This window comes from Erythrolamprus reginae, chromosome 12 (assembly GCF_031021105.1).
Source record: "Erythrolamprus reginae isolate rEryReg1 chromosome 12, rEryReg1.hap1, whole genome shotgun sequence".
Classification (NCBI taxonomy): Eukaryota; Metazoa; Chordata; class Lepidosauria; order Squamata; family Dipsadidae; genus Erythrolamprus; species Erythrolamprus reginae.
This window is the reverse complement of record NC_091961.1, coordinates 32265603-32289710: the sequence shown is the minus strand read 5'-3', so window position 1 is coordinate 32289710 and position 24108 is coordinate 32265603. Positions and strand designations below refer to the sequence as shown.

The following is a 24108-nucleotide window of genomic DNA, read 5'->3' as shown; positions in this document are numbered from 1 at the left end:
GACAATCAATTTCACTTGCTGTTGTGCACATTCAACTTTGTACAGAAGAAAGTATTCAATGAGAATATTTCATTCATTCAGATCTATTTTTTTTAAAAATTGTCATACAAATATAATATTGTATTGTATTATGTTTAACATAAGTATAGAGAGTGTCCCCTTTATTTTTGAGATTGTGTGTATATGTGTAAAATTAAATTTAATATATTTATATATATTTATATATATATATATCCGTCAACTTATTAGATTGAACAGCACAGCTGCATAAAAATAGCCAGCAAGGACATTTGCAATTGCAATGGAGAAACCCAATTTTAGAGGGTCATTCGGGACACTCGGGATGCAAATGAGGTCGGAGCTCTTCCCACTAGACCCTATTGCCCCGCCTATGGGACTTTGCGCCTTCTACACGTCGCCCCTTTGCTGCGCCAAAGCGCCGCGCAAGCGCAAGGCGTGAGGTGGAGGGGAGAAGGAGAAAAGAAACTGCGCCTGCGCCGTGCCCACAGCGAAGATGGCGGCGGGCGACGTCGCATCCCGGCACTGAGCGCCACGAGCCCGGCCGCCTGCCCACACTCGGCATGGCAGCCAAGGGGGCCCGGCAGCGGCCTCGATGGGGCGGCGGGGATTCGGCGGCGCCTGCCCGGCAGCGAGACGAGGGGCCGCCGCCGGCCGCCGAGGAGAACAAAACCGAGTAGGGGGAGGGCCGAGAGCGGGGAAGGGCGGCCTGGTTTCTGCCCCGGCGGGCGCTCCGGGAGGGCTGGGACTACAACTCCCATCACCCCTCAGTGTCTGCAGCTTTCAATGAGAAGGGGAAAGATACCGAGGGGTGATGGGAGTTGTAGTTTACTGGCCACCCGCCGCTGAGAACCCAGGCTTTGAAAAGGGAGGGGGGGTCTTTGGTGTGCTCTTAATGGGACGAGGTTATTATGGTCTGGCCTGAGACAAATGGGGAGGGGAGGTAGTGGCAGACCCCCATTTTGATGGGTGGGGGGGAGAGGAAGGAGAAGAAATGGACTTTCCCCTCCTTTTAATTCAAATTCAAACCTAATTTAATTCAAGTTCAAATCTGATTTAATGCAAATTCAAATCTAACCCATTAAAATTTAATAGATCCATTAAATGGCAATCCTTAGAGTGCCTCCCCTAAAGACATCAAAGCCAGGGAAAGTAAACCTAAAAATTTCTCCCCTTTACAAATCATAATTTTTCATTAGAATTACTTTTAATTGGTCCCTTTTAACCAGGTTCTCCCCTCAGGGTGAGAGTTTGGTCTTTATAGAATAGACCAGTTTTTAACCTTAGGTAGCATTTGATGGATTGGAAACAGGGCTCTCCAAAGGGAGCAACTATTAAGACTTTATTTTATTTTATCATATTATTAGAGTTGAAAGTCCCTTGCATGTCCCTTTGTAGACTTCATCTCCTAGGATTCCCCATCCAGAACCTCCCAAGTTTGAAAGAATACCTGATACGCTGCCTGGGGGATTCTGGGAGTTGAAGTCCACAAGTCTTAAAAAGTTTGGGAAGCCCAGATATAAAAATAAGCTCTCAGTAGCATTTAAAAATAAATTAAGATTCAGATCCAAGGGTTTTCATCCCATGGCTGACATAATAATAATAGTAATAATAATAATAATAATAATAATAATAATTATTATTATTATTAATTAGATTTGTATGCCACCCCTCACCTTAAATGCTCCAATTTGGCCCTCTGATTCTCTTCATTAGCCTTTCTGGATGTTCCATTGTATAATGTGTTGTTGTTGTTGTTGTTATTCAGTAATTACACTATCCTTGTCTGTCTTCCTTAGTTTACAGCAGAGGTCTTCAAACTTGGCAACTTTTAAGACTTGTGGACTTCAACTTCCAGAATTCTCCAGCCAGAATTCTGGGAGTTAAAGTCCACAAGTCTTAAAAGTTGCCAAGTTTGGGGACCCCTAATTTACAAGGTTAATAACAGCCGCTTTGCTTTTCTGTTAGATCCTCAGGAAGCAAAGCGAGTCACGTATGGGCTCCGGAAGGATCAACAGCTTTCAAGTGTCTAATCTCAGCCAGGTTCTGTGCAGCTCTGCTAAGTAACATCTCCGACTGCGATGAAACCTTTAACTACTGGGAACCTGTGAGTATCGTCCTTTCTTGTGATGATAATATCTGATTAGCTTGCAGGGGACAGTGAAGGTTTCATCAGCCTCTTTAATCACTTGCTGGATTTAAAAGCCTTGACTTGCTCTGAGCTGAACTTTGAAACCAGGTCACGGATCCTGTAGAGATTAGTTTGTTAGAGCAATCATCAGACTACCGAAATGCCTCCCATTTTCTTCTTGATGACTGACAGGTATTCCAAAGCTACCCTGTTTTCCCCAAAATAAACACATCCCCCGATAATAAGCCCAATTGAGCTTTTGAGTGCATGGCAATAAGGCCAAGCGCTTATTTCAGGGTTCAAAAAACTAGGACAGGTCTTATTTTCAGGGAAACACAATACATGGATGGATCTATGAATAGACAGACAGACAGACAGACAGACAGACAGACAGACAGACAGACAGACAGACAGATATAAATCATAGATGAGAGAAAGAGAGATGATGATAGATTGATGAGACATAGAAAAATAATAGATCACAGATAGATAGATAGATAGATAGATAGATAGATAGATAGATAGATAGATAGATAGATATCCTGTGTCCCCCAAAATAAGACATACCCTGATAGCGAATCCCAGCAACCGGTTAGGTCCCACAGAGTGGGCCTTCTCTGGGTCCCGTCAACTAAACAATGTCGTCTGGCAGGACCCAGCGGAAGAGCCTTTTCTGTGGCGGCCCCGATCCTCTGGAACCAGCTCCCCCCGGAGATTAGAATTGCCCGCACCCTCCTTGTCTTTCGTAAACTCTTTAAAACCCACCTCTGCCGTCAGGCATGGGGAAATTGAGACATCTCCCCAGGGCCTATGCAGTTTATGCATGGTATGTTTCTGTGTATGTTTTGCTTTTTTAATAAGAGGTTTTTTTAGTGACTTTTAATTATTAGATTTGCTATACATTTTTATTTTTATTTTTGTGAGCCGCCCCGAGTCTATGGAGAGGGGCGGCATACAAATCTAATAAATAATAATGATAGAGTAGTAGATCCTTGGAAAGAGTAGTAGATCCTTGGAACAAACTTCCAGCAGACGTGGTAGATAAATCCACAGTCACTGAATTTAAACATGCCTGGGATAAACATATATCCATCCTAAGATAAAATACAGAAAATAGTATAAGGGCAGACTAGATGGACCAGGAGGTCTTTTTCTGCCGTCAGACTTCTATGTTTCTATGATAATAACACAGGTCTGCAAAAAATATCGCAGTTGACCTTGTACTTTTCCAAATCATTTTTTTTTTGTTCTGATTTCAAAAATGTTATATAGTTTTTCTGTAGCAGGTGTAGTTTTCATCGAGCAGCATCAGTATTATAAGGTATAGGAAATATCCTGGCAAGACTAAGGAAACAGTAATTACCGCATACATTGAAAATGTAGAAATGACGTAACATCAAAAATGCTTCTATATCAGAAACTTTATGTGATAGAGCAAAACTAAGCATATTTTTGGAATCAGAACATCAAACTCCATAAAACAGACATATTACCTTGGTTGATGTTTTTTTTGTGTTGACCAGTGTAATAGGCCCAATCGGGCTTTTGAGTGCGTGTTAATAAGCCAAATTTTATTTCAGGGTTCAAAAAATATAAGACAGGGTACTTTTCCAAACGATAACTGGATTTTTTTGGATTTTTTTTCTTCATTTGGCTCCTTTGGTTCTTCTTGGATGGGAAGCGAAATGTTTTCCACAAACAAAAACCTCAAGGAAGTCCAGTCTTGTATTGGACAGGGAAAAGCATCTTTGGGCCAACCATAAGCTGGCTGAGTGCTTAATGTTCTTCTTTGCATGTTGTAGAAAGCAAAACGTTGGACATTATTTTTGTTTGTGAGTTTCTTTTATAGATGCACTACCTCGTTTATGGCAAAGGATTCCAGACGTGGGAATATTCTCCCGTTTATGCCATTCGCTCCTACGGTTACCTGTGGCTCCATGCTCTGCCGGCCCTCTTCCACGCAAGAGTTCTCCAAACAAACAAGGTAACAGAAAAATTGCACTCATGTTACCTAGGGATGTCGTGAATGGTCGTAAATGCGGGTCAGTTTCCCCAAATGCAGGGTCATAAGTCCCCTTTCAATGTCCGTTCGAATTTTGAATGGTTGCTAAGTGACCTGTCGTAAGTCAAGAACTACTGTATTTTTCGGAGCATAAGACACCTTTTTCCACCTTACAAGAGGGTGGAAATGTTGGGGCGGCTTATACATCGAATACAGCCGTTTTTGGCCTCCCGAAGCCCCATTTTTAGCAAAAATTGGACGTGCAGGGGGTTTGGGAGGCCTTCAGAGTGCTCCTCGGGGCTGGGGGAAGGCAAAAGCCCCTCTGTTTTTGTGAAAAACGAGCTATTTTATGCAAAAACTGGGGCAATTTTGCCTTCCCCTAGCCCCCAGTAGCATTCTGCAGGCTTCCCAAACTCTCTGCTTGCCCCCTTTTTTGCAAAAACAGGTGAAAAGCGGGCCCACGTTTGCAAAAAGCGGGGTGGACAGAGGGATTGGAAGGCTTACAGAGTGCTCCTGCGGACCATGGAGGACAAAAACTTTTTTTTTTCTTACTTACCTCTTTGAAATCTCGGTGCACCTTATAGTCTGAAAAACACGGTACTTATATGCATTTAATTTTTCTTTCTTAAGCCTGCTCTGCGATTCTTTCCTCTTTTGTGTTCTTGGCCAGCAGGTGGAGCTCTTGCTCCTTTTTTTAACATTGTGTATAATTGAGCAGAGCTCTGGTTCTTTTCCTCTTTGGGGGAAGTTGTGGGTTGTTTTGGCAACTCCACCGTGGCCTTGGGGGACTGGGGGAAACTCACCGTGGGACTGAGGCAGCTCCATGGCCTGCAGTTGTGCTTTCCTGCACTCTGCACCTACTGAACCCAGGTCTAATCGAAACAATTAAATCATTTCGGACATAAACACTCTAGAAAATGTCCAGAGATATTTTACTAGAAGAGCCCTCCACTCCTCCACTCCCAACAGAATCCCCTACGCAATTAGACATATAACCCTAGGCTTAGAAAGCTTAGAACTGTGTCGCCTTAAACACGACCTAAGCACAGCCCATAAAATCATCTGCTGCAACATCCTTCCTGTCAACGACTACTTCAGCTTCAACCACAACAACACACGAGCACACAACAGATACAAAGTTAAATTAAACCACTCCAAACTCAACTGCAGGAAATACGACTTTAGTAACCGAGTAGTTGATGCCTGGAACATGCTACCTGACTCTATAGTATCGCCACCTAACCCCCAAAACTTCACCCTTAGACTGTCCACCATTGACCTCTCCCGATTCCTAAGAGGTCAGTAAGGGGTGAGCATAAGTGCACCAGAGTGCCTTCTGTCCCCTGTCCTAATGTTTCCCTCTTATTAGTACCCATCTTATGAATATAAATATTGTTATATCTTTGTATACTACCAATACATACTGGACTCACTAATTAACTAACTAATTTATTTATTTAATTTAATTTAATAATATAATATAATTTAATTATTCAATTTAATTTAATTTAATTTAATTTAATAATTTAATTTAATTTAATTTAATTAATTTAATTGCCTTACATGCCGCCCAGTCCCGTGAGACTCAACTTAACTGACATACCGAATGGCAAACTGGATTGCGTTGGGGGGGAGAGAAAAAAGAAAACACCTGGTAGTTTTGTCATTCTGCATTTTGTGTGAAGGCAAACCACTATCCATTTCTAGAAGTTTTGTAACAGGGGCTACTTCTTCTTCTTCTTAGGTCCTCATCTTCTACTTCCTGCGTTGCCTTTTGGCCTTCCTGAGTTGTGTTTGCGAGCTTTATTTTTACAAGTGAGTATCGTCCAGGGCCTCTTCGGTTATCTTTTGGGCACCATCAACGAAGATCTGTGGGAAGGGCATTTCTCTTTCACCTGTGTAATGCTCGTTGTTTAATCCCGTAATCCCTTGCGGGGTGGAGTCGGGAAAAATGAATGGAGCTAGTTGAGTATTTTGCCTCTGTACAAATCGATGGTGAGACCCCACTTGGAGTCCTTTGTACAATTTTGGTCACCGCATCTCAAGAAGGATAGAATGGAATTGGAAAAGGTGCAAAAAAGGGAAACAGGAATGATCAAGGAAAAGGACACACACACACACACACCTTATGAAACCAGGTTGCAATGCCTTGGTCTCTTCAGCCTTGAAAGACGGCATTTAAAGGGAGACTTGATCGAAGGGTATAAAATCATGCAGGGGATAGAAAAGGTGGATAGAGAAAAAATATTTTCTCTGTCACCCAAATACTAGGACGAGGGGGCCCTCCCTAAAACTCACAGGTAAGAAAGCGAGGACAAATCAAGGGAAATATTTCTTCACCCAGAGGGATGTTGGTTTATGGAACTCACTTCCAGAAGAGGTCGTGACAGCTGTCAGCCTGGGTAGCTTCAAGGCAGGATTAGACAGATTCATGGATGCCAAGTGTATCATAGGTGGTTATTGAAACAGATTTATTTATTTATTTATTTATTACTTAGATTTGTATGCCGCCCCTCTCCGAAGACTCGGGGCGGCTCACAACATGTAGAAACAAATCATAAGCAATCAGACAAATTTAAAATATTTAAATATTTAAAAAACCCATATACTAACAGTCATACACACAGACATACCATGCATAAATTAAACGTGCCCAGGGGGAGATGTTTCAGTTCCCCCATGCCTGACGGCAAAGGTGGGTTTTAAGGAGTTTACGGAAGGCAGGAAGAGTAGGGGCAGTTCTAATCTCCGGGGGGAGTTGGTTCCAGAGGGCCGGGGCCGCCACAGAGAAGGCTCTTCCCCTGGGGCCCGCCAACCGACATTGTTTAGTTGACGGAACCCGGAGAAGGCCCACTCTGTGGGACCTAATCGGTCGCTGGGATTCGTGCGGCAGGAGGCGGTCTCGGAGATATTCTGGTCCAATGCCATGAAGGGCTTTAAAGGTCATAACCAACACTTTGAATTGTGACCGGAAATTGATCGGCAGCCAATGCAGACTGCGGAGTGATGGTGAAACATGGGCATACCTAGGTAGGCCCATGACTGCTCTCGCAGCTGCATTTTGCACGATCTGAAGTTTCCGAACACTTTTCAAAGGTAGCCCCATGTAGAGAGCATTACAGTAGTCGAACCTCGAGGTGATGAGGGCATGAGTGACTGTGAGCAATGAGTCCCGGTCCAGATAGGGCCGCAACTGGTGCACCAGGCGAACCTGGGCAAACGCCCCCCTCGCCACAGCTGAAAGATGTTGTTCTAATGTGAGCTGTGGATCGAGGAGGACGCCCAAGTTGCGGACCCTCTCTGAGGGGGTCAACAATTCCCCCCCCAGGGTGATGGACGGACAGATGGGATTGTCCTTGGGAGGCAGAACCCACAGCCACTCCGTCTTATCCGGGTTGAGCTTGAGTCTGTTGACACCCATCCAGGCCCCAACAGCCTCCAGGCACCAGCACATCACTTCCACCGCTTCGTTGACTGGGCATGGGGTGGAGATGTAAAGCTGGGTATCATCCGCATATTGATGATACCTCACCCCATGTCCTTGGATGATCTCGCCCAGCGGTTTCATGTAGATGTTGAATAGCAGGGGGGAGAGGACCGACCCCTGAGGCACCCCACAAGGGAGAAACCTAGGAGTCGACCTCTGGCCCCCCACTAACACCGACTGCGATCGGCCAGAGAGGTAGGAGGAGAACCACTGAAGAACAGTGCCTCCCACCCCCAGCCCCTCCAGCCGGTGCAGAAGGATACCATGGTCGATGGTATCGAAAGCCGCTGAGAGGTCAAGGAGCACCAGGACAGAGGATAAACCCCTGTCCCGGGCCCGCCAGAGATCATCCATCAACGCGACCAAAGCGGTTTCCGTGCTGTAACCGGGCCTGAAACCCGACTGCTGGGGACCTAGATAATCGGCTTCTTCCAAGGACCGCTGGAGCTGGAGTGCCACCACCTTCTCGACAACCTTCCCCATAAAGGGAAGGTTGGAGACTGGACGATAGTTGTTAAGTACGGCTGGGTCCAGGGAGGGCTTCTTGAGGAGGGGGCGCACAAGCGCTTCTTTATAGAGTGATGGAAAAACTCCCCTCCCCAAGGAAGCGTTGGTAATCTCCTGGGCCCAGCTCCGTGTCACCTCCCTGCTGGCCGAAACCAACCAGGAGGGACACGGATCCAGTAAACAGGTGGCAGAACTCACAGCTCCAATGGCCTTGTCCACTTCATCAGGTGTCACCAGATCAAACTCTTCCCAGACAGGTGGACAAGTACGTGCCCCAGTCACCTCGACTGACTCGTTGTCAGTCGACTCTGTTTTACAATTGGAGTCGAGGTCGGCTCGGATCCGAGCGACTTTATCAGCGAAAAACGTGTTAAAGTCCTCGGCACTACTCTGTAAGGGCTCCCCAACTCCCCCCTGATTAAGAAGGGAGCGGGTCACCCTAAACAGAGCGGCCGGGCGGGATTCCGCTGATGCAATCAAGGCGGCATGGTACGCGCATCTTGCCGCCTTGAGCGCCACTTTGTAAGTCTTAATAAAAGCTCTTACAAGTGTTCGGTCGGATTCAGACCTACTCTTCCTCCATCGCTTCTCTAGACGTCTCTTCTGGCGTTTCAACTCCCGGAGCTCCTCGTTGAACCATGGAGCTCTACGGGGTCTAGCGCCTCGGAGAGGTCGCAAAGGCGCAATCCGGTCAAGAGCCTCCGCTGCGGCCTTGTTCCAGGCCTCCGCAAGAGACTCTGCCGAACTGTGGACAGGTGCCTCTGGTATAACCCCAAGCGCCGTCTGAAAGCCCTCAGGGTCCATCAGGCGTCTGGGGCGGAACATCTTAATTGGTTCCGCCTCCCTGCGGGGAAGGATTGGAGCCAGGAAGTCAAGCCGTAGTAAGAAATGGTCTGACCATGACAAAGGCAACGCATCTAAGCCCCTTAGTCTCAGACCATTACTCAGTTGCTCAGAAAGGAATACCATGTCAGGTGCGTGTCCTCCCTCGTGAGTCGGACCCTGAACTACTTGAGTCAGGTCCATGGCTGTCATGGTGGCCATGAACTCCTGTGCCAACCCAGAGGTTTCGCCGAGTGACGGCAGATTGAAGTCCCCCAGGACAATAAGTCCGGGGAACTCCACCGCCAACCCGGCTACTTCCTCGAGTAGCACAGGCAGGGCTTTTGACACGCAGCTGGGAGGCAGGTACGTGAGAAATAAGCCCACCTGAACCCCTAAGTCCAACCTCATCAAGAGAGACTCGCAACCCGCAATTTCCGGAGCAATGAGTCTACGCAGGCAAAGGCTCTCCCTGGCAACAATAGCCACTCCTCCCCCCCTTCCCTGGGGTCGAGGTTGATGCCATATCTGAAACCCGGCTGGGCAAATTTCAGAGAGGGGAACACCTCCCTCCGGGCCCAGCCAGGTTTCAGTAATACAAGCCAGGTCGGCCTCCTCATCCAGGATCAGGTCCCGGATGAGGAGAGCTTTATTTACCACCGACCTGGCGTTGAGCAGCAGCAACCTGAGCCCTGTCCATGTGCCACCTCTATGTTGGTTGAGGCAGGCAGGGCTCCCTTGAGTACCATTTGTTGAGGGTCAAAGGAAAGGGAGGGTTTTGCCTTCTCTTTCTGCCCAAGATCCTCAAGGACAATTGTTGGGCCACTGTGTGACACAGAATGCTGGACTCGATGGGCTTTGGCCTGATTCAGCAGGGCTCTTCTTAGGTTCTTACGTTCTTATACAGCAAATCACAGCACCACTGGAACAAACTCTGTTTCTCTCCTCTGTTTCTCAGGGCCGTGTGCAAGAAATTTGGGCTCCACGTGAGCAGGCTTATGCTGGCTTTCTTGATTCTCAGCACGGGGATGTTTTGCTCGGCCTCAGGTAAGTGAAGAAAGGAATCGGGCAGGGACCCATGTTGCAGTTTGACTAAGTTTTTGTATTAATGGGTTTTTAACTGTTGTTAATATTGGATTATTATTGTACACTGTTTTATTATTGCTGTTAGCCGCCCCGAGTCTCCGGAGAGGGGCGGCATACAAATCCAATAAATGAATGAATGAATGTACAGCTTACGAAACCGGTGGGTTTCTGTTGTGGGTGATTGGCCACCGGCCCTTGCAGCAGCCAAATCAGATGATGAGGTGTAGGTATAGTCATAGTGGGTGGGTGAACAATTAAACCAACACTCCGCAGTCTGCATTGGCTGCCGATCAGTTTCCGGTCACAATTCAAAGCATTGGTTATGACCTATAAAGCCCTTCAAGGCATCGGGCCAGAATATCTGCGAGACCGCCTTCTGCCGCACGAATCCCAGCAACTGGCCAGGTCCCAGAGTTGGCCTTCTCCGGGTCCTGTCAACTAAACAATGTCGTCTGGCGGGACCCGGGGAAGAGCCTTCTCTGTGGCGGCCCCGACCCTCTGGAACCAGCTCCCCCTGGAGATTAGAACTGCCCCCACCCTCCTTGCCTTTCGCAAACTCCTTAAAACCCACCTCTGCCGTCAGGCATGGGGGAATTGATTCCCCTGGACCGTTTCTGCTTTATGTATGGTTTATATGAGATGTATGATTGCTTTTTATATTAAGGGTTTTAAATTGTTTTAATTATTGGATTTGTACTGTTTTGCTGTTGTGAGTCTCCGGAGAGGGGCGGCATATAAATCTAATGAATGAATAAATAAATAAAATACAATGCAAAAACAATACGTATACAAATCTAATAGTTAAAAACTATAAGCTAAAATCCCATTAACTTTAAAAAAAAAGTCAATTTACTCAATCACATCCACACATAACATTTAATGGTCAGAAAGGGAGGGGGGGCTTATTTATTTATTTATTTATTTATTGATTGATTGATTGATTGGATTTGTATGCTGCCCCTCTCCGGAGACTCGGGGCGGCTAACAGCAATAATAAAACAGCATATAATAATAATCCAATACTAAAAACAGTTACAAACCCATTATTATAAAAACCAATCATACATACAGACATACCATGCATAAAATTGTAAGGGCCTAGGGGGAAAGAGGATCTCAATTCCCCCATGCCTGGTGGCAGAGGTGGGTTTTAAGCAGCTTACGAAAGGCAAGGAGGGTGGGGGCAATTCTAATCTCTGGGGGGAGTTGGTTCCAGAGGGCCGGGGCCGCCACAGAGAAGGCTTTTCCCCTGGGTCCTGCCAAGCGACATTGTTTAGTTGACTATACTAGTTGCCCCATGGCCGGCGACATAGATGGGTCTTATCGTCTGCCCCTTCTCCTTTGCAGCCTTCCTTCCCAGCAGCTTCTGCATGTACTGTACCATCGTGGCCATGACAGGCTGGTACATGGACCGAACGTCCCTGGCAGTGCTGGGCGTGGCTGCCGGAGCCATTGTGGGTTGGCCGTTCAGCGCAGCCCTGGGGTAAGTGGGAGTCGGAAGGAGGGGTGTCTCCAAGACAATTAGCCTGGGAACACTGTCAGAAGGAACAAACTGGATCCTGGACTATGAATCATAGAAACTTAGAAGACTGACGGCAGAAAAAGACCTCCTGGTCCATCTAGTCTGCCCTTATACTATTTCTTGTATTTTATCTTAGGATGGATCTATGTTTATCCCAGGCATGCTTAAATTCAACGACTGTGGATTTACCAACCACGTCTGCTGGAAGTTTGCTCCAAGCATCTACTACTCATTTTCTATCTGGACTTTTTATAATCAGTATAGCTTCTTATATTTTATTTCTTCTGTGTCTGTGGACTTTTAATTCTGATCGGTAGACCAGGGGTAGGCAAAGTTGGCTCTTCTATGACACGTGGAGTTCAACTCCCAGAATTCCTGAGCTGGCATGACTGGCTCAGGAATTCTGGGAGTTGAAGTCCACAAGTCATAGAAGAGCCAACTTTGCCCACGCCTGGTCTAGACAGAACACCAACTAGGTAACATCATGAGGGCTACAAGGCAGTGGGGTTTGCTCTATTGATGTACCACTAGTGGCTGGTTCCGTCAGTATTGGTGGGAATGCCCTTGGTACTTCCTGGATTATGCCGTTGTTTGCTAGTTGATCGAGTTGGTAATTCCTTGACTGGGGTATTATAGGTTTTACATTGAGTTGAATTACTTTCCTGCACCGTCACTAATGCGCCCCTTGGTCTTCCGTTGGGCAGCCTCCCAATCGCCTTCGACTTGCTGGTGCTGAAAAGACGGTGGAAGAGTTTCCTGCAGTGGTCTTTGGTCTCTCTGCTGGTTTTTCTGGTGAGTCTTCCAAGGCAGGGGTGGGCTCACCTTCATGTCATCTTTCGGCTGTGGCGAGGGGGCGTTTGCCCAGATTCGCCTGGTGCACCAGTTGTGACCCTATTTGGACTGGGAGTCATTGCTCACAGTCACTCATGCCCTCATCACCTTGAGGTTCGATTACTGCAACGCTCTCTACATGGGGCTACCTTTGAAAAGTGTTCGGAAACTTCAGATCGTGCAGAATGCGGCTGCGAGAGCCATTGTGGGGCTTCCAAGATTCGCCCACGTTTCTTCAACACTCCGCGGCCTGCACTGGCTGCCGATCAGTTTCCGGTCACAATTCAAAGTGTTGGTCATGACCTTTAAAGCCCTACATGGCATCGGACCAGAGTACCTCCGGAACCGCCTGCTACCGCACGAATCCCAGCGACCGATAAGGTCCCACAGAGTTGGACTTCTTCGGGTCCTGTCGACTAAAGAATGTCATTTGGCGGGCCCCAGGGGAAGAGCCTTCTCTGTGGCAGCCCCGGCCCTCTGGAACCAACTCCCCCCGGAGATTAGAACTGCCCCCACCCTTCCTGTCTTTCATAAACTCCTCAAAACCCACCTTTGTCTTCAGGCATGGGGGAGTTGAGACACCTTTCCCCCAGGCTTTTTTTAATACTTTGTTTTATGTTTGGTATGAATGTGCTGTTTGGTTTTTTTTAAATAATGATAGGGTTTTATATGTTTTTAATATTAGATTTGTTCCACTGCTATATTGTTTTTATTACTGTTGTGAGCCGCCCCGAGTCTTCAGTGAGGGGCGGCATAAAAATCTAATTAAAAAAAATAGGAAAAAAATATATCGTAGCAACGTTTCGCGTTTGCGTCCATGCGTGTGTGTCCCACATGCAATTTAACTCCAGCACATGCTGAGAAGGTGGATTCAGCCCGAAACACAGCTGAGGAGCGGATCAGCTGTGCTTCGGGTCAGCTGTGCTTTGGCCGAAGAAATAAAGGTCGGTATTAACCCGGAGGGTTCATTTCAAAGCACAGAACAAGGAGAAGGTATCAAAACACAGGAAGATCGGCTGGAAATTGAGAAAAAAAAATTCTGGGTCGCTAACGTTTAGGGCGATCTGGTCCGAACTGGGAGGAACCCACCTGTGTTCCGAGGTTGGCGTGGCGTGAGGAGGGAGCTCTTCCCAAGCCTCACTTTTGATGGGCTTCTACATCTGCATATTTCAATCATAATTCCATCCTTTTCGGTGTTTCTCAATGAAGGCACCCTTGGTGGCCATCGATAGCTACCACTACGGGAAGCTGGTGGTGGCCCCTCTCAACATCGTCTTGTACAACGTCTTCAGCCCACACGGCCCAGACCTTTATGGTGAGTCTTATTTATTTATTTATGTATAATTTATCTATTGGATTTTTTATGCCGCCCCTCTCCGAGACAAAAGAGACAATAATAATAATAATACTCTTGTATTCTCGATTTTCCTTATATTCTCCACTATACTCTTCATCTCTTGCAAATCTACTTGTAATTCACTCTGCCACCATTTAGTCAATCCTTGGATCACACACCTGCAATAACATCTTATACCCTGTTTCCCCGATAGTAAGACACCCCCGATTGTAAGACGTATCGGGGGTTTCAGGGGGGTCGGCTAATATAAGCCGTACCCCGAAAGTAAGACATATGTCTTACTTTCGGGGAAACACGGGGGTATTGCCGCCTCCCTCTCATCTAGCTGCGCGCCGCCTCCTGCCCACGTCCGCACCGCCCCCCTCTCCATACGTCGCCGCGTCTGCCACCTCCCTCTGATCTTAATGAGCGCCGCCTCCTGCCCACTTCCGCGCCGACCCCCCTCCATACGTCACCGCGTCTAAATGTTAATTTTATGGTTAAAACAAAAAATTCGACAATTTTTTTCCAATATAAGACATACCCCGAAAGTAAGACATAGTGGGGCTTTTGGGGATAAAAAGAAAGTAAGACACTGTCTTACTTTCGGGGAAACACGGTATATATTAGCTGGCATATATGTTAAGTGTTAGATGCTTAAGTCCTGATACCAAAGTAACCTATATACTATAAAGTTGTATGTTTCTGTATGTTATTTTTTGTTTGTATGTTTTTTTGTCCTTGTTTTTGTTTTTTAAATGTAAATATTTAATAAAGATATTTTCAAAAAACAACAACACCCCACCCCCAAATCTTTTTTGGCCCCGTAGTTCCATCGTAAGTCTGTCCATTTCAGCACATCTGCAGGTTTTTCCAAAACAGTCTCTCTTTCTATTCCCCGGGTTTTATTTCTCCATAAAAATAAAACTCTGCTTGTTGGAAGTCAGTTGTGGTTACACACACCCAAGCAAGCTCCTGACCTCTTCTTTCTCCCTTCCACCCTGCAGGTACGGAGCCCTGGTCCTTCTACTTCGTCAACGGCTTCCTGAACTTCAACGTGGCCTTCGTCCTGGCCTTGCTGGCTCTGCCCTTGACCTGCCTGATGGAGAGCCTCCTGCAGAAGTTTCGGGGTGAGCCCTCTTTTTGACTCGTGCAGTCTACAGGTCTTCAATTGAAGGCAGGTTGGCAGCCATTGTTTTTTCTGCAGTTCTGAATATCAGTTCTTTTTTTAAAAAAAGTATTTTTATTGAAATTTTTTTGAAAGGACAAACAAAAACACACAACATTGAACACTCAAGGAGCTGCCATTGCTCCGCTTATCTTAGAAGTCTTAACTACTACAAAAAATAAAAACCTAACTATAGTCAGATCAATAGAAAAATAACATACATTTATATTAGATATTTATTAAATTTAACTCTATGTGTTAATTGATTACTTTGTCTGTAAAATACTTATTCAAAAACATATAATATATAGTAAATAGCATATCTAAATTTATTCTACTGTAAAACTTTTTTAAACTATTAAACTCTAACTTATAAAATTTCAAAACTATAAGTTCAAAAAGTTATAAATTCTTGTTGCTTTAACTTGTATTATTATTTTTAAAATCCCACCATTCATACAATTTGTTCCATGTTTTATAATATTCTGTTTCTACTTGATTATTCAAGCGTTTTGTCATCATATCTAATTCTGCGCATTCCATAATTTTTTATAAACTTCTGCGTTTTCCTTGTCTTTCCATTTCTGCGCATATGTAATTCTTGCCGCAGCCAATATATGTATTATTAAATAATAAATTTCTTTTTTATACTTAATATTTGAAATGCCCAATAAGAAAAATTCAGGAGATTTTTTAATCTTCTCCTTTGTTATTTCATTTATCCATTTCCCTACTTTATTCCAGTATTCTTTTGCCTCTGAACATGTCCACCATACATGGTAATATGTGCCAATTTCTTTTTGACATTTCCAACATATAGGTGAAACTGTTGGAAACATTTCTGATTATACAGAGATGAATAGAAATAAATAAAGGATTAAAAACCACACAAATTAACATTTTGCAACTCTACCAAAAAAAGAAAATTTAAAAAAGGTTTCCTTGTTCCTTCTGCCCCTGACCCTCTTCTGGTCCGTCCGTCTTCCAGTCCAAAACCTGGGCCGCCCCTACTGGCTGACGCTTTCCCCCATGTACGTCTGGATCCTGATTTTCTTCAGCCAGCCCCACAAAGAGGAGCGGTTCCTGTACCCCATCTACCCCTTGATTTGTCTCTGCGGAGCGGTGGGACTCTCGGCCCTCCAGGTACGTTTTGGGGGGTCAGGAGCAATGTGCGGGCAGGGGGCAAAAGAGGAGGGATGGGGGGGCTTCTCCCAAAGGGCCTTACTTTTGAGCAAGACTTCTTCTGTCCTGGTGTTGGACTCACTAATTAATGCACGCAAATTAATAGAAGGATTTAATACAGTGCTTTGAAAAAATAAAGGGAACGCTCAAAAACCTAGATTGGAATGAATGAAATATTCTCATTGAATACGCTGTTCGGTACAAAGTTGAATGTGCACAACAGCAGGTGAAGTTGATGGTCAATCAGTGTTGCTTCCTAAGTGGACAGTTTGATTTCACAGAAGTTTGCCTCACTTGGAGTTATATTGTGTTGTTTAAGGGTTCCCTTTATTTTTTTTTGAGCAGTATATATACAAAAGTCTCAATATTATAAAAGTCTTTTAAGAGTCTTCTCAGAGAGAGAAGCAAGCTAGCCAAATGCTATCAATTGGCTAAAGTCCCAGAGCGAAGATATACCTGGTAATGATTACCAGCTGTAGCCAGAGTCCTCAGAAGTCCTCAGAAAATCACTGGACGAGCAAAGCTCATTAGCAAAGCCAAGAATGTGACTTATACAGTCCAAACCGAATGCAATGGACAAGATAAGATGATTCCTCAATGAATGACATTGCTTTTCTGCAACAAAGCGGAGCATGCCTCGCCCTTAAATAGTGTGCGGGCGTGACCCAAGTACCCAGCAGCACTACTTATGAGTGACTCTTCTAACCAACCACTCGTGTCTTTTCTATACCCTTCGCACTCTGGCATCCAGAAGTGGCTCCTCCTCTTCTTCAGAATCACTCAGTCCTGGACATGCTGACTATTGCTGACAGGAAGTGCTGTTTCATCCCTGACAGGAAGCGCTGGAGGCCCTAATGCCTCATCACTATCACTGTCAGGTGCTGGAAATACAGGGTGCCTCTCTCGCCCTTCCACCGTCTCTGCATCCTCGGAGTCCATAACTATTTGGGCAGGACGCGAGCTAATCATCACAAGACCCTTCTAACTTGGCAACTTTAAGACTTGTGGACTTCAGCTCTCAGAATTCACGTTTTTCTCTTTCTCCGTCCCCCTCCAGAAATGTTATCACTTTGTCTTCCAACGGTACCGTCTGGAGCACTACACCGTCTCTTCCAACTGGCTGGCACTGGGCACCGTCCTGGTCTTCGGCCTGCTCTCCTTCTCCCGCTCAGTGGCTTTGTTCAGAGGTGGGTTTCGGCAAAGGCACGGAGGGGTCCTGGGGTCTGCGACCATTCGCCACAGCCAGTCGCCACGGGACAAGAGTTTATGCTTAACGGCAAAGGGTGGAATAGACTCGTTAAAGAAAAGATGAAAAGGAGGGGCAGAATGAAATGGGAACGACAAAAGTTAAATTAGTTTTTATTTATTGCAGATCATTAAATAGAATAGTTAAAATTGTTCCGTGGGGAGTTTTCCCACAGCGAGTTGACCATGGGGAGTTGGTCACGGGGAGTTGGCCATGGGGAGGAGGTCATGGGGAGTGGTTTTTGAGTTGGCCATGGGGAGTTGGTTTTGGGAGTTGGTCACGGGGAGTTGGCCATGGGGAGGTGGTCATAGTGAGTTGGCCATGGGGAGTTGGTTTTGGGAGTTGCCCATGGGGAGTTGGCCATGGGGAGGTGGTCATAGTGAGTTGGCCATGGGGAGTTGGTTTTGGGAGTTGGCCATGGGGAGTTGGTTTTGGGAGTTGGTCACGGGGAGTTGGCCATGGGGAGGTGGTCATAGTGAGTTGGCCATGGGGAGTTGGTTTTGGGAGTTGGCCATGGGGAGTTGGTTTTGGGAGTTGGTCATGGGGAGTTGGCCATGGGGAGGTGGTCATAGTGAGTTGGCCATGGGGAGGTGGTTTTGGGAGTTGGTCACGGGGAGGTGGCCATGGGGAGGTGGTCATGTGGCCATGGGGAGGTGGTCATAGTGAGTTGGCTATGGGGAGTTGGCCATCGGGAGTGGTTTTTTGAGTTGGCCATGTGGAATTGGCGATGTGGAGTTGGCGATGGTGAATTGTCCCATTCTCAGTTTCTTCCTTGAACACCCAAGGATGGAAATTCTGGGACTTTCTGCCTTGACTCGTCCGGTTGGAGAAGCGTTTGAGGGAGACAGGGGCTATTTCTTAAATGGTTGCCACCACCATCCCCAGTAGCCGTGGATGACTCTTCTCCTCTCCCTCTTCCCCCCCCCCCCAAATGCTGCTTTTGCTCTGCCCAGGTTATCACGGGCCTCTGGACTTGTACCCCGAGTTCCACAGAATAGCCACGGATCCCACCATCCACACCGTACCCGAAGGCAGGCCGGTCCACATCTGTGTGGGGAAGGAGTGGTACCGGTTTCCCAGCAGCTTCGTCCTTCCAGAGAAGTAAGTTCCGGGTTCAAATCGGAATGGGATTACTTCCTGGGGGGGGGGGCACAGGGGACACCGTTCCCACCAGCAATTAAGGGGACCCTGCTTGGGCCAAGAAATCAAAGCCAGCGTACATCATGTATACAGTGATCCCCCGTTTATTGCGTCCCCAACCATTGCGAACAGGGTACTTTGCTATTTTTCAACCCGGAAGTCAAAATACCATCTACGCATGCATGCCCGTTTTTTCTATGGGCACGCATGCGTAGATGGCAACCGGCTTCCCTGGGTCTTCCCCCTCTTGCTGGCGTCAGCGAGGAGTTTCCCCACCGCCCACGCAAACTCCTCGCTGCCGCCCGCCCTTCGCCCGCCCACGCGGTTCATTCTCGCCGCTTTCGAGCTGAGTCCTGAAGCGAATTCGCTCCAGGACTCAGCTCGAAAGCGCGGAGAGCCAGCGCGGAGGAGCCGTTCGCTAGCGCTGGCTATCGGCGCTTTTGAGCTGAGTCCGGAAGAGAATTCGCTCCCGGACTCAGCTCGAAAGCGCCGAGAGCCAGCGCGGAGGAGCCGAAGATTGGGGGCGGCGCGGCTATTTTAAAATGTCGCCGCCGGCATGGGGGGCTTGCCAGCACCCCCCGGACCCCCAACCCGGGTTTGGGGGGCTGCTAGGAAGCCCCCCATGCCGGCGGCAAACAGCCGCGCCGCCCCCAATCTTCGGTTCCTCGCTAGCGCTGTGGGAGTAAAAACACCATCTGCACATGCGCAGATGGTGTTTTTACTTCCGCAGCGCTACTTCGCGAAAACCCGCTCGTTGCGGGGGGTCCTGGAACGGAACCCTCGCAACGAGCGGGGGATCACTGTACACCATAATTGGTTTAAGAACCTAAGAAGAGCCCTGCTGAACCAGGCCAAAGCCCTTCGAGTCCAGCATTCTGTGTCCCACAATGGCCCCCCAATTGTCCATGGGGATCTTGAGCAGAAAGAGAAGGCAAGACCCTCCCTTTCCCTTGACCCCCAACAAATGGGACCCAAGGGACCCCTGCCTGCCTCAACCAACATAGAGGAGGCACATGGACATCCGTTTCAATAGCCACCGATACACTTGGCATCTTGTCCCGCCTTCGTCTTGCAGCTGGCAGCTTCAGTTCATCGCCTCCGAATTCCGGGGCCAGTTGCCCAAACCGTTTGCCAAGGGCCCGGGCGCCACCCGCCTCGTTCCCACGGACATGAACGATCAGAACCAAGAAGAACCTTCCAGATACGTAAGTGGGGCCGCCTTCTTTTCATCTTAAGGCCTGTTTCTTGCAGGATATGTGCTGTATGAATCCCAGTGTCCGATCAGGTCCAGCAGAGCCGGCCTTCTCCAGGTCCCGTCAGCTACACCAGTGTTTCCCAACCTTGCCAACTTGAATATATTTGGACTTCAACTCCCAGAATTCCCCAGCCAGGGAATTCTGGGAGTTTGGTCCAGATATCTTCAAGTTGCCAAGGTTGGGAAACTCTGAGCTAGACAATGCCACTTGGCAGGACCTAGGGGAAGAGCCTTCCCTGTGGCAGCCCCGGCCGTCTGGAATCAGCTCCCTCTGGAGATTTGCACTGCCCCTACCCTCCTCGCCTTTCGAAAGAACTTAAAAACCTATTTATGCCTCCAGGCTCGGGGTCATTTGACCCCAGCCTCTGGCCATTGAATGTTTCATATGTTTGGCTCAATTGAATGAATGATTGTGATGCTTAGCTTTTATAATGTTTTTAGTTAATTCTCTATCTTAATTGGATCCGATTGTAATTTGTATATTGTTTTATGGACGTGCTGTCAGCCGCCCCGAGTCCACGGAGAGGGGAGGCATACGAATCCCATTAATAAATAATAAATAAATAAATATCGTCACCCGCCCCTCGGCCAAAGTGGGACGAAAGTCTTGCCAGTTTGACCTCTGCAAGAAAAAAACCCAGGAAGGAATTCCTTGTAGGAAGGAGTTCCTCTGGCGCGGCTGGGACCAGCTGTCTTGCTTCCCAGGTAAGCTTTGCTCGGAGACGCCACCCAGCCTTGTCACCTGACCAAAGCCTCTCCCCTCCCACAGTTTGACCTCTCCAAATGCCACTACCTGGTGGATCTCGACAGCCCCGACGAAGCTCCCCGAGAGCCCAGGTACGCGGCGAACAAGGAGGAATGGATCACCATCGCTTACAAGCCGTTCCTGGATAGTTTAAGGTGAAAGGGCTTGGGGAACCCTGTGGCTCCTTGCGGGTGGGAAATCGCCTCGGATGTCAGCGTGGGAGATCGGATGGGGTCGTCACCGAGCACTAGCACTAAGAGCATAAGAACCCCTAGGAAGGAAGGAAGGAAGGAAGGAAGGAAGGAAGGAAGGAAAAAGAGGGGAGGGAAGATGGGAGGAAAGGAAAAGAAATGAAAAGAAAGGAATGAAACGAAATAGAAAGGACAGGAAGGAAGAAAGGAAGGTGAGGAAAAGGAAAGGAAAAGAAATAGAAAGAAAAGGAAGGAAGGGCAAGGAAAGGAAAAGGAAAAGAAAGGAAAAGAAATAGAAAGGAGAAGAAGGAAGGAAAGAAATAGGAGAGGGAGGAAGGAAGGAAGGAAGGAAGGGGAAGGAAAGGAAAGGAAAAGAAATAGAAAGGAGAGGAAAGAAGGAGAAGAAATAGAAAGGGGAGAAAGGAAGGTAGGAAGGAAGGAAGGGGAAAGAAAGGAAAAGAAATAGAAAGGAGAGGAAAGAAGGAGAAGGAAAGGAAAAGGAAAAAAAAGGAAAAGAAATAGAAAGGAGAAGAAGGAAGGAAAGAAATAAGAGAGGGAGGAAGGAAGGAAAGAAGGAAGGGGAAGGAAAGGAAAGGAAAAGAAATAGAAAGGAAGGAAGGAAGGAGAAGAAAAGGAAAAGAAATAGAAAGGAGAGGAAGGAAAGTAGGAAGGAACGAAGGAAGGGGAAAGGAAAAGAAATAGGAAGGAGGGAAGGAGAGGAAAGGAGCAATGGAAGGAAAACAAAAGGAAGAGAAAGGTGAGAGAAGGAAGGAAGGAAGGATGAGATGAAGGGGGCATGGGAAGGAGAGGAAAGGGAAAGAGAGAAATCAGCAGAGGGAGGGGAGGTCTTGGGAGATGGTGCAGAAAGGGTGAAGGTTTCCCCCTCCCCTCCTCAGCCCCCCCCCTCCACCCTCCTTGCCAGGGCTGCTCAGCTCCTTCTGGGGGGAGACCGCATCCCTCCCCCCTCCGCCGGATTCCTTCTGGCTGAGCCGGGAGCTTCTGGGGCAGCCGAGTCTCCCGCTGACGTCATGCAGAGCCACCAAGGCCGCTCGCTCTCCCTCGGCTCCCGTAAATGGGCCTTTAATTGAATTAGAGAAGACGCAGAGCCATCCGGTTAATTACGGTGCCCGGCTAGCAGCTTTGTCAGGGTGTCCAGCAGACCTGGAAAACAGGGAAATCGGAGGGGGGCGGCATACGAATCCAATAAAATTAAATTAAATTAAAAAACCAGAATGAAAAAAAACCAAACTGTGTTTAAATGTTTAAAAGTCAGGGAGAAATCATGTTAAAAAAAACAACACTGCTTGCTGTAGTTCAGTGGTTCAAATCTCACCACCAGCTCCAGGTTGACTCAGCCTTCCGTCCTTCCAAGGTGGGTCAAATGAGGACCCAGATTGTTGGGGGCAAGAGGCTGATTCTGTAAACTGCTTAGAGAGGGATGGAAAAGCATTATGAAGCGGTATAGAAGTCTCAGTGCTATTGCTATTCCTTCCCTCCTTCCTTCCTTCCCTCCTTCCTTCCTTCCTTCCTTCTCCTCCCTCCCTCCTTCCTTCCTTCCTTCCTCCTTCCTTCCTTCCTCCTCCTCCCTCCCTCCTTCCTTCCTTCCTCCTCCTCCTCTCCTTCCTTCCTTCCTTTTCAAATCTCACCACCAGCTCAAGATCAACACAGGCTTCCCTCCTTCCGAGGTGGGTCGAATGAGGACCCAGATTGTTGGGGGCAAGAGGCTGATCCTGTAAACCGCATAGAGAGGGCTGTAAAAGCATTGTCAAGCGGTATATAAGTCTCAATGCTATTGCTATTCCTTCCTTCCCTCCTTCCTTCCCTCCTTCCTTCCTTCCTCCTCCTCCCTCCCTACTTCCTTCCTTCCTCCTTCCTTCCTTCCTTCCTCCTCCTCCTCTCCTTCCTTCCTTCCTTTTCAAATCTCACCACCAGCTCAAGATCAACTCAGCCCTCCCTCCTTCCGAGGTGGGTCGAATGAGGACCCAGATTGTTGGGGGCAAGAGGCTGATCCTGTAAACTGCTTAGAGTGGGCTGAAAAAGCACTAGGAAGTGGGTATATATGTCTAAATGCTATTGCGGACTTCAGCGCCCAGAATTCTTCAGGCCTGGGGAATTCTGGGAGTTGAAGTTTAAATGTCTTAAAGCTGCCAAGTATGGAGAGTCCCTGCCTTAAGGGACCCCATCCAAGGTTGCTTTGTGAAAAAACCTTCTCGTTGTCTTCTAGATCTTCAAGCTTGTTCCGGGCTTTCTACATTCCTTTCCTCTCCGACCAACACACAAAATATATGAACTACACCATCTTGAAGCCTCGGCGGGTGAAACTCGGCGGCCGGAAAAAACCAGGATCCTAAAAAAACCGAACCGAAGACGATTCCCAACTTCGCTCTTCGAGTTTTGTGATGCTCTCCCCAATTTTTGCGAGTTCTTGGCCTAAGAGAAAACTTTGGAGGGAGAAGAAGAAGAAGAAAAACTTGCTGTGTTTGTGACGGTTTTCCATTTTTTCCCACTGGCCCGTATCTCGACAAGACGTAGAGAAGAGATCCAACGGATCCTTTTCAAAAACAGCCCCGGGGAAAATATTTACAAGGTGCTCTTAAATTCTGGTTAAGGAAGAAGCCAATACTGGATTCCTGGCTGTAGAGCAAGGCTGGGGCCGGGCGGGGCTGGGGGGGTCATTTCCGAATGCCCCGCAACCCTATTCCACCCCGGAGCGAATGCCTTCATTGGATGTTTTGAGAGAATCACCGGGTCACCGCTAAATGCCTGCGAGAAAGAACGAGACTCTTCGATTTTGGACAAGGGGGGGAAGGAGGGTCCGTCTTCGCTCTCGGCCCGAGCCGAAATAATTTGCACTTTCAAAAACTGTGCTAGTCAATCAAAACCGTGACTCGCGTGATGGGAGCGTCCGGTTTTTCAAAAGCACCGCCATCGTCTTTCTCGCCCGCTCTTTTCTCCCAAAACTCCATTTTTAAGGATTATTTTTTTTCCTTTCGGACTCTTTGCTGGGTTCTGGATTCGTCCAGGCTCAATAGTGTTTTTCTGGATCTGGGGAGGGGGCATCCAGTGCCGATTGTGTGTCCTGTGTGTCTTCTCTCTCTCCCCCCCCCCCCCCCCCCGGCTGTGAAATACCGTTTCATTCCATCCCACCCGATCCTGGGTCTGTAAAAAAACTTCAATGTTGATTAAAAAGAAAATTGGCCTTTTGGTTCTGTGTGGCTTTCTCACAACCCCTCCTCCAGAACGAGGAAAGCAAGACCTGGGGGCCTTTGTTTTCCCTACTGCCTCCCCCCCCCCCGTTAAAGTGTATGCAGAATGACCCCCCCAAGTTATCAAGGATACACATATACAAAGGAAACTTGGACTTCTACCAGATATCCAGGAGACCATAAGTACGAGGGTCGCCCAGAAAGTGATGCACCACATTTTTTTTCTTCCACAA

The 24108-nt window shown here is 47.4% G+C and overlaps 1 protein-coding gene across 2 annotated transcripts; it reads left to right on the top strand.

Annotated features, from left to right (window-relative positions):
• The first annotated feature begins 466 nt into the window (after nucleotides 1-466).
• On the top strand, nucleotides 467-23868 carry ALG9 (ALG9 alpha-1,2-mannosyltransferase). 2 transcript variants are annotated; one of them, XM_070765528.1, is made up of 15 exons: nucleotides 467-694; nucleotides 1987-2125; nucleotides 3999-4133; nucleotides 5896-5966; nucleotides 9926-10014; nucleotides 11401-11536; nucleotides 12280-12367; nucleotides 13616-13721; nucleotides 14750-14872; nucleotides 15899-16053; nucleotides 17150-17279; nucleotides 18292-18439; nucleotides 19554-19683; nucleotides 20503-20633; nucleotides 22894-23868. In XM_070765528.1, exons 1-15 carry the CDS (start codon nucleotides 582-584, stop codon nucleotides 23018-23020), a joined length of 1821 nt encoding a protein of 606 aa, XP_070621629.1. In that variant the 5' UTR covers nucleotides 467-581; the 3' UTR covers nucleotides 23021-23868. The 2 variants fall into 2 exon arrangements, with proteins under 2 accessions (XP_070621629.1, XP_070621630.1); XM_070765529.1 differs by having other exon boundaries at nucleotides 506-694; nucleotides 3987-4133.
• The last annotated feature ends 240 nt before the right edge of the window (nucleotides 23869-24108 follow it).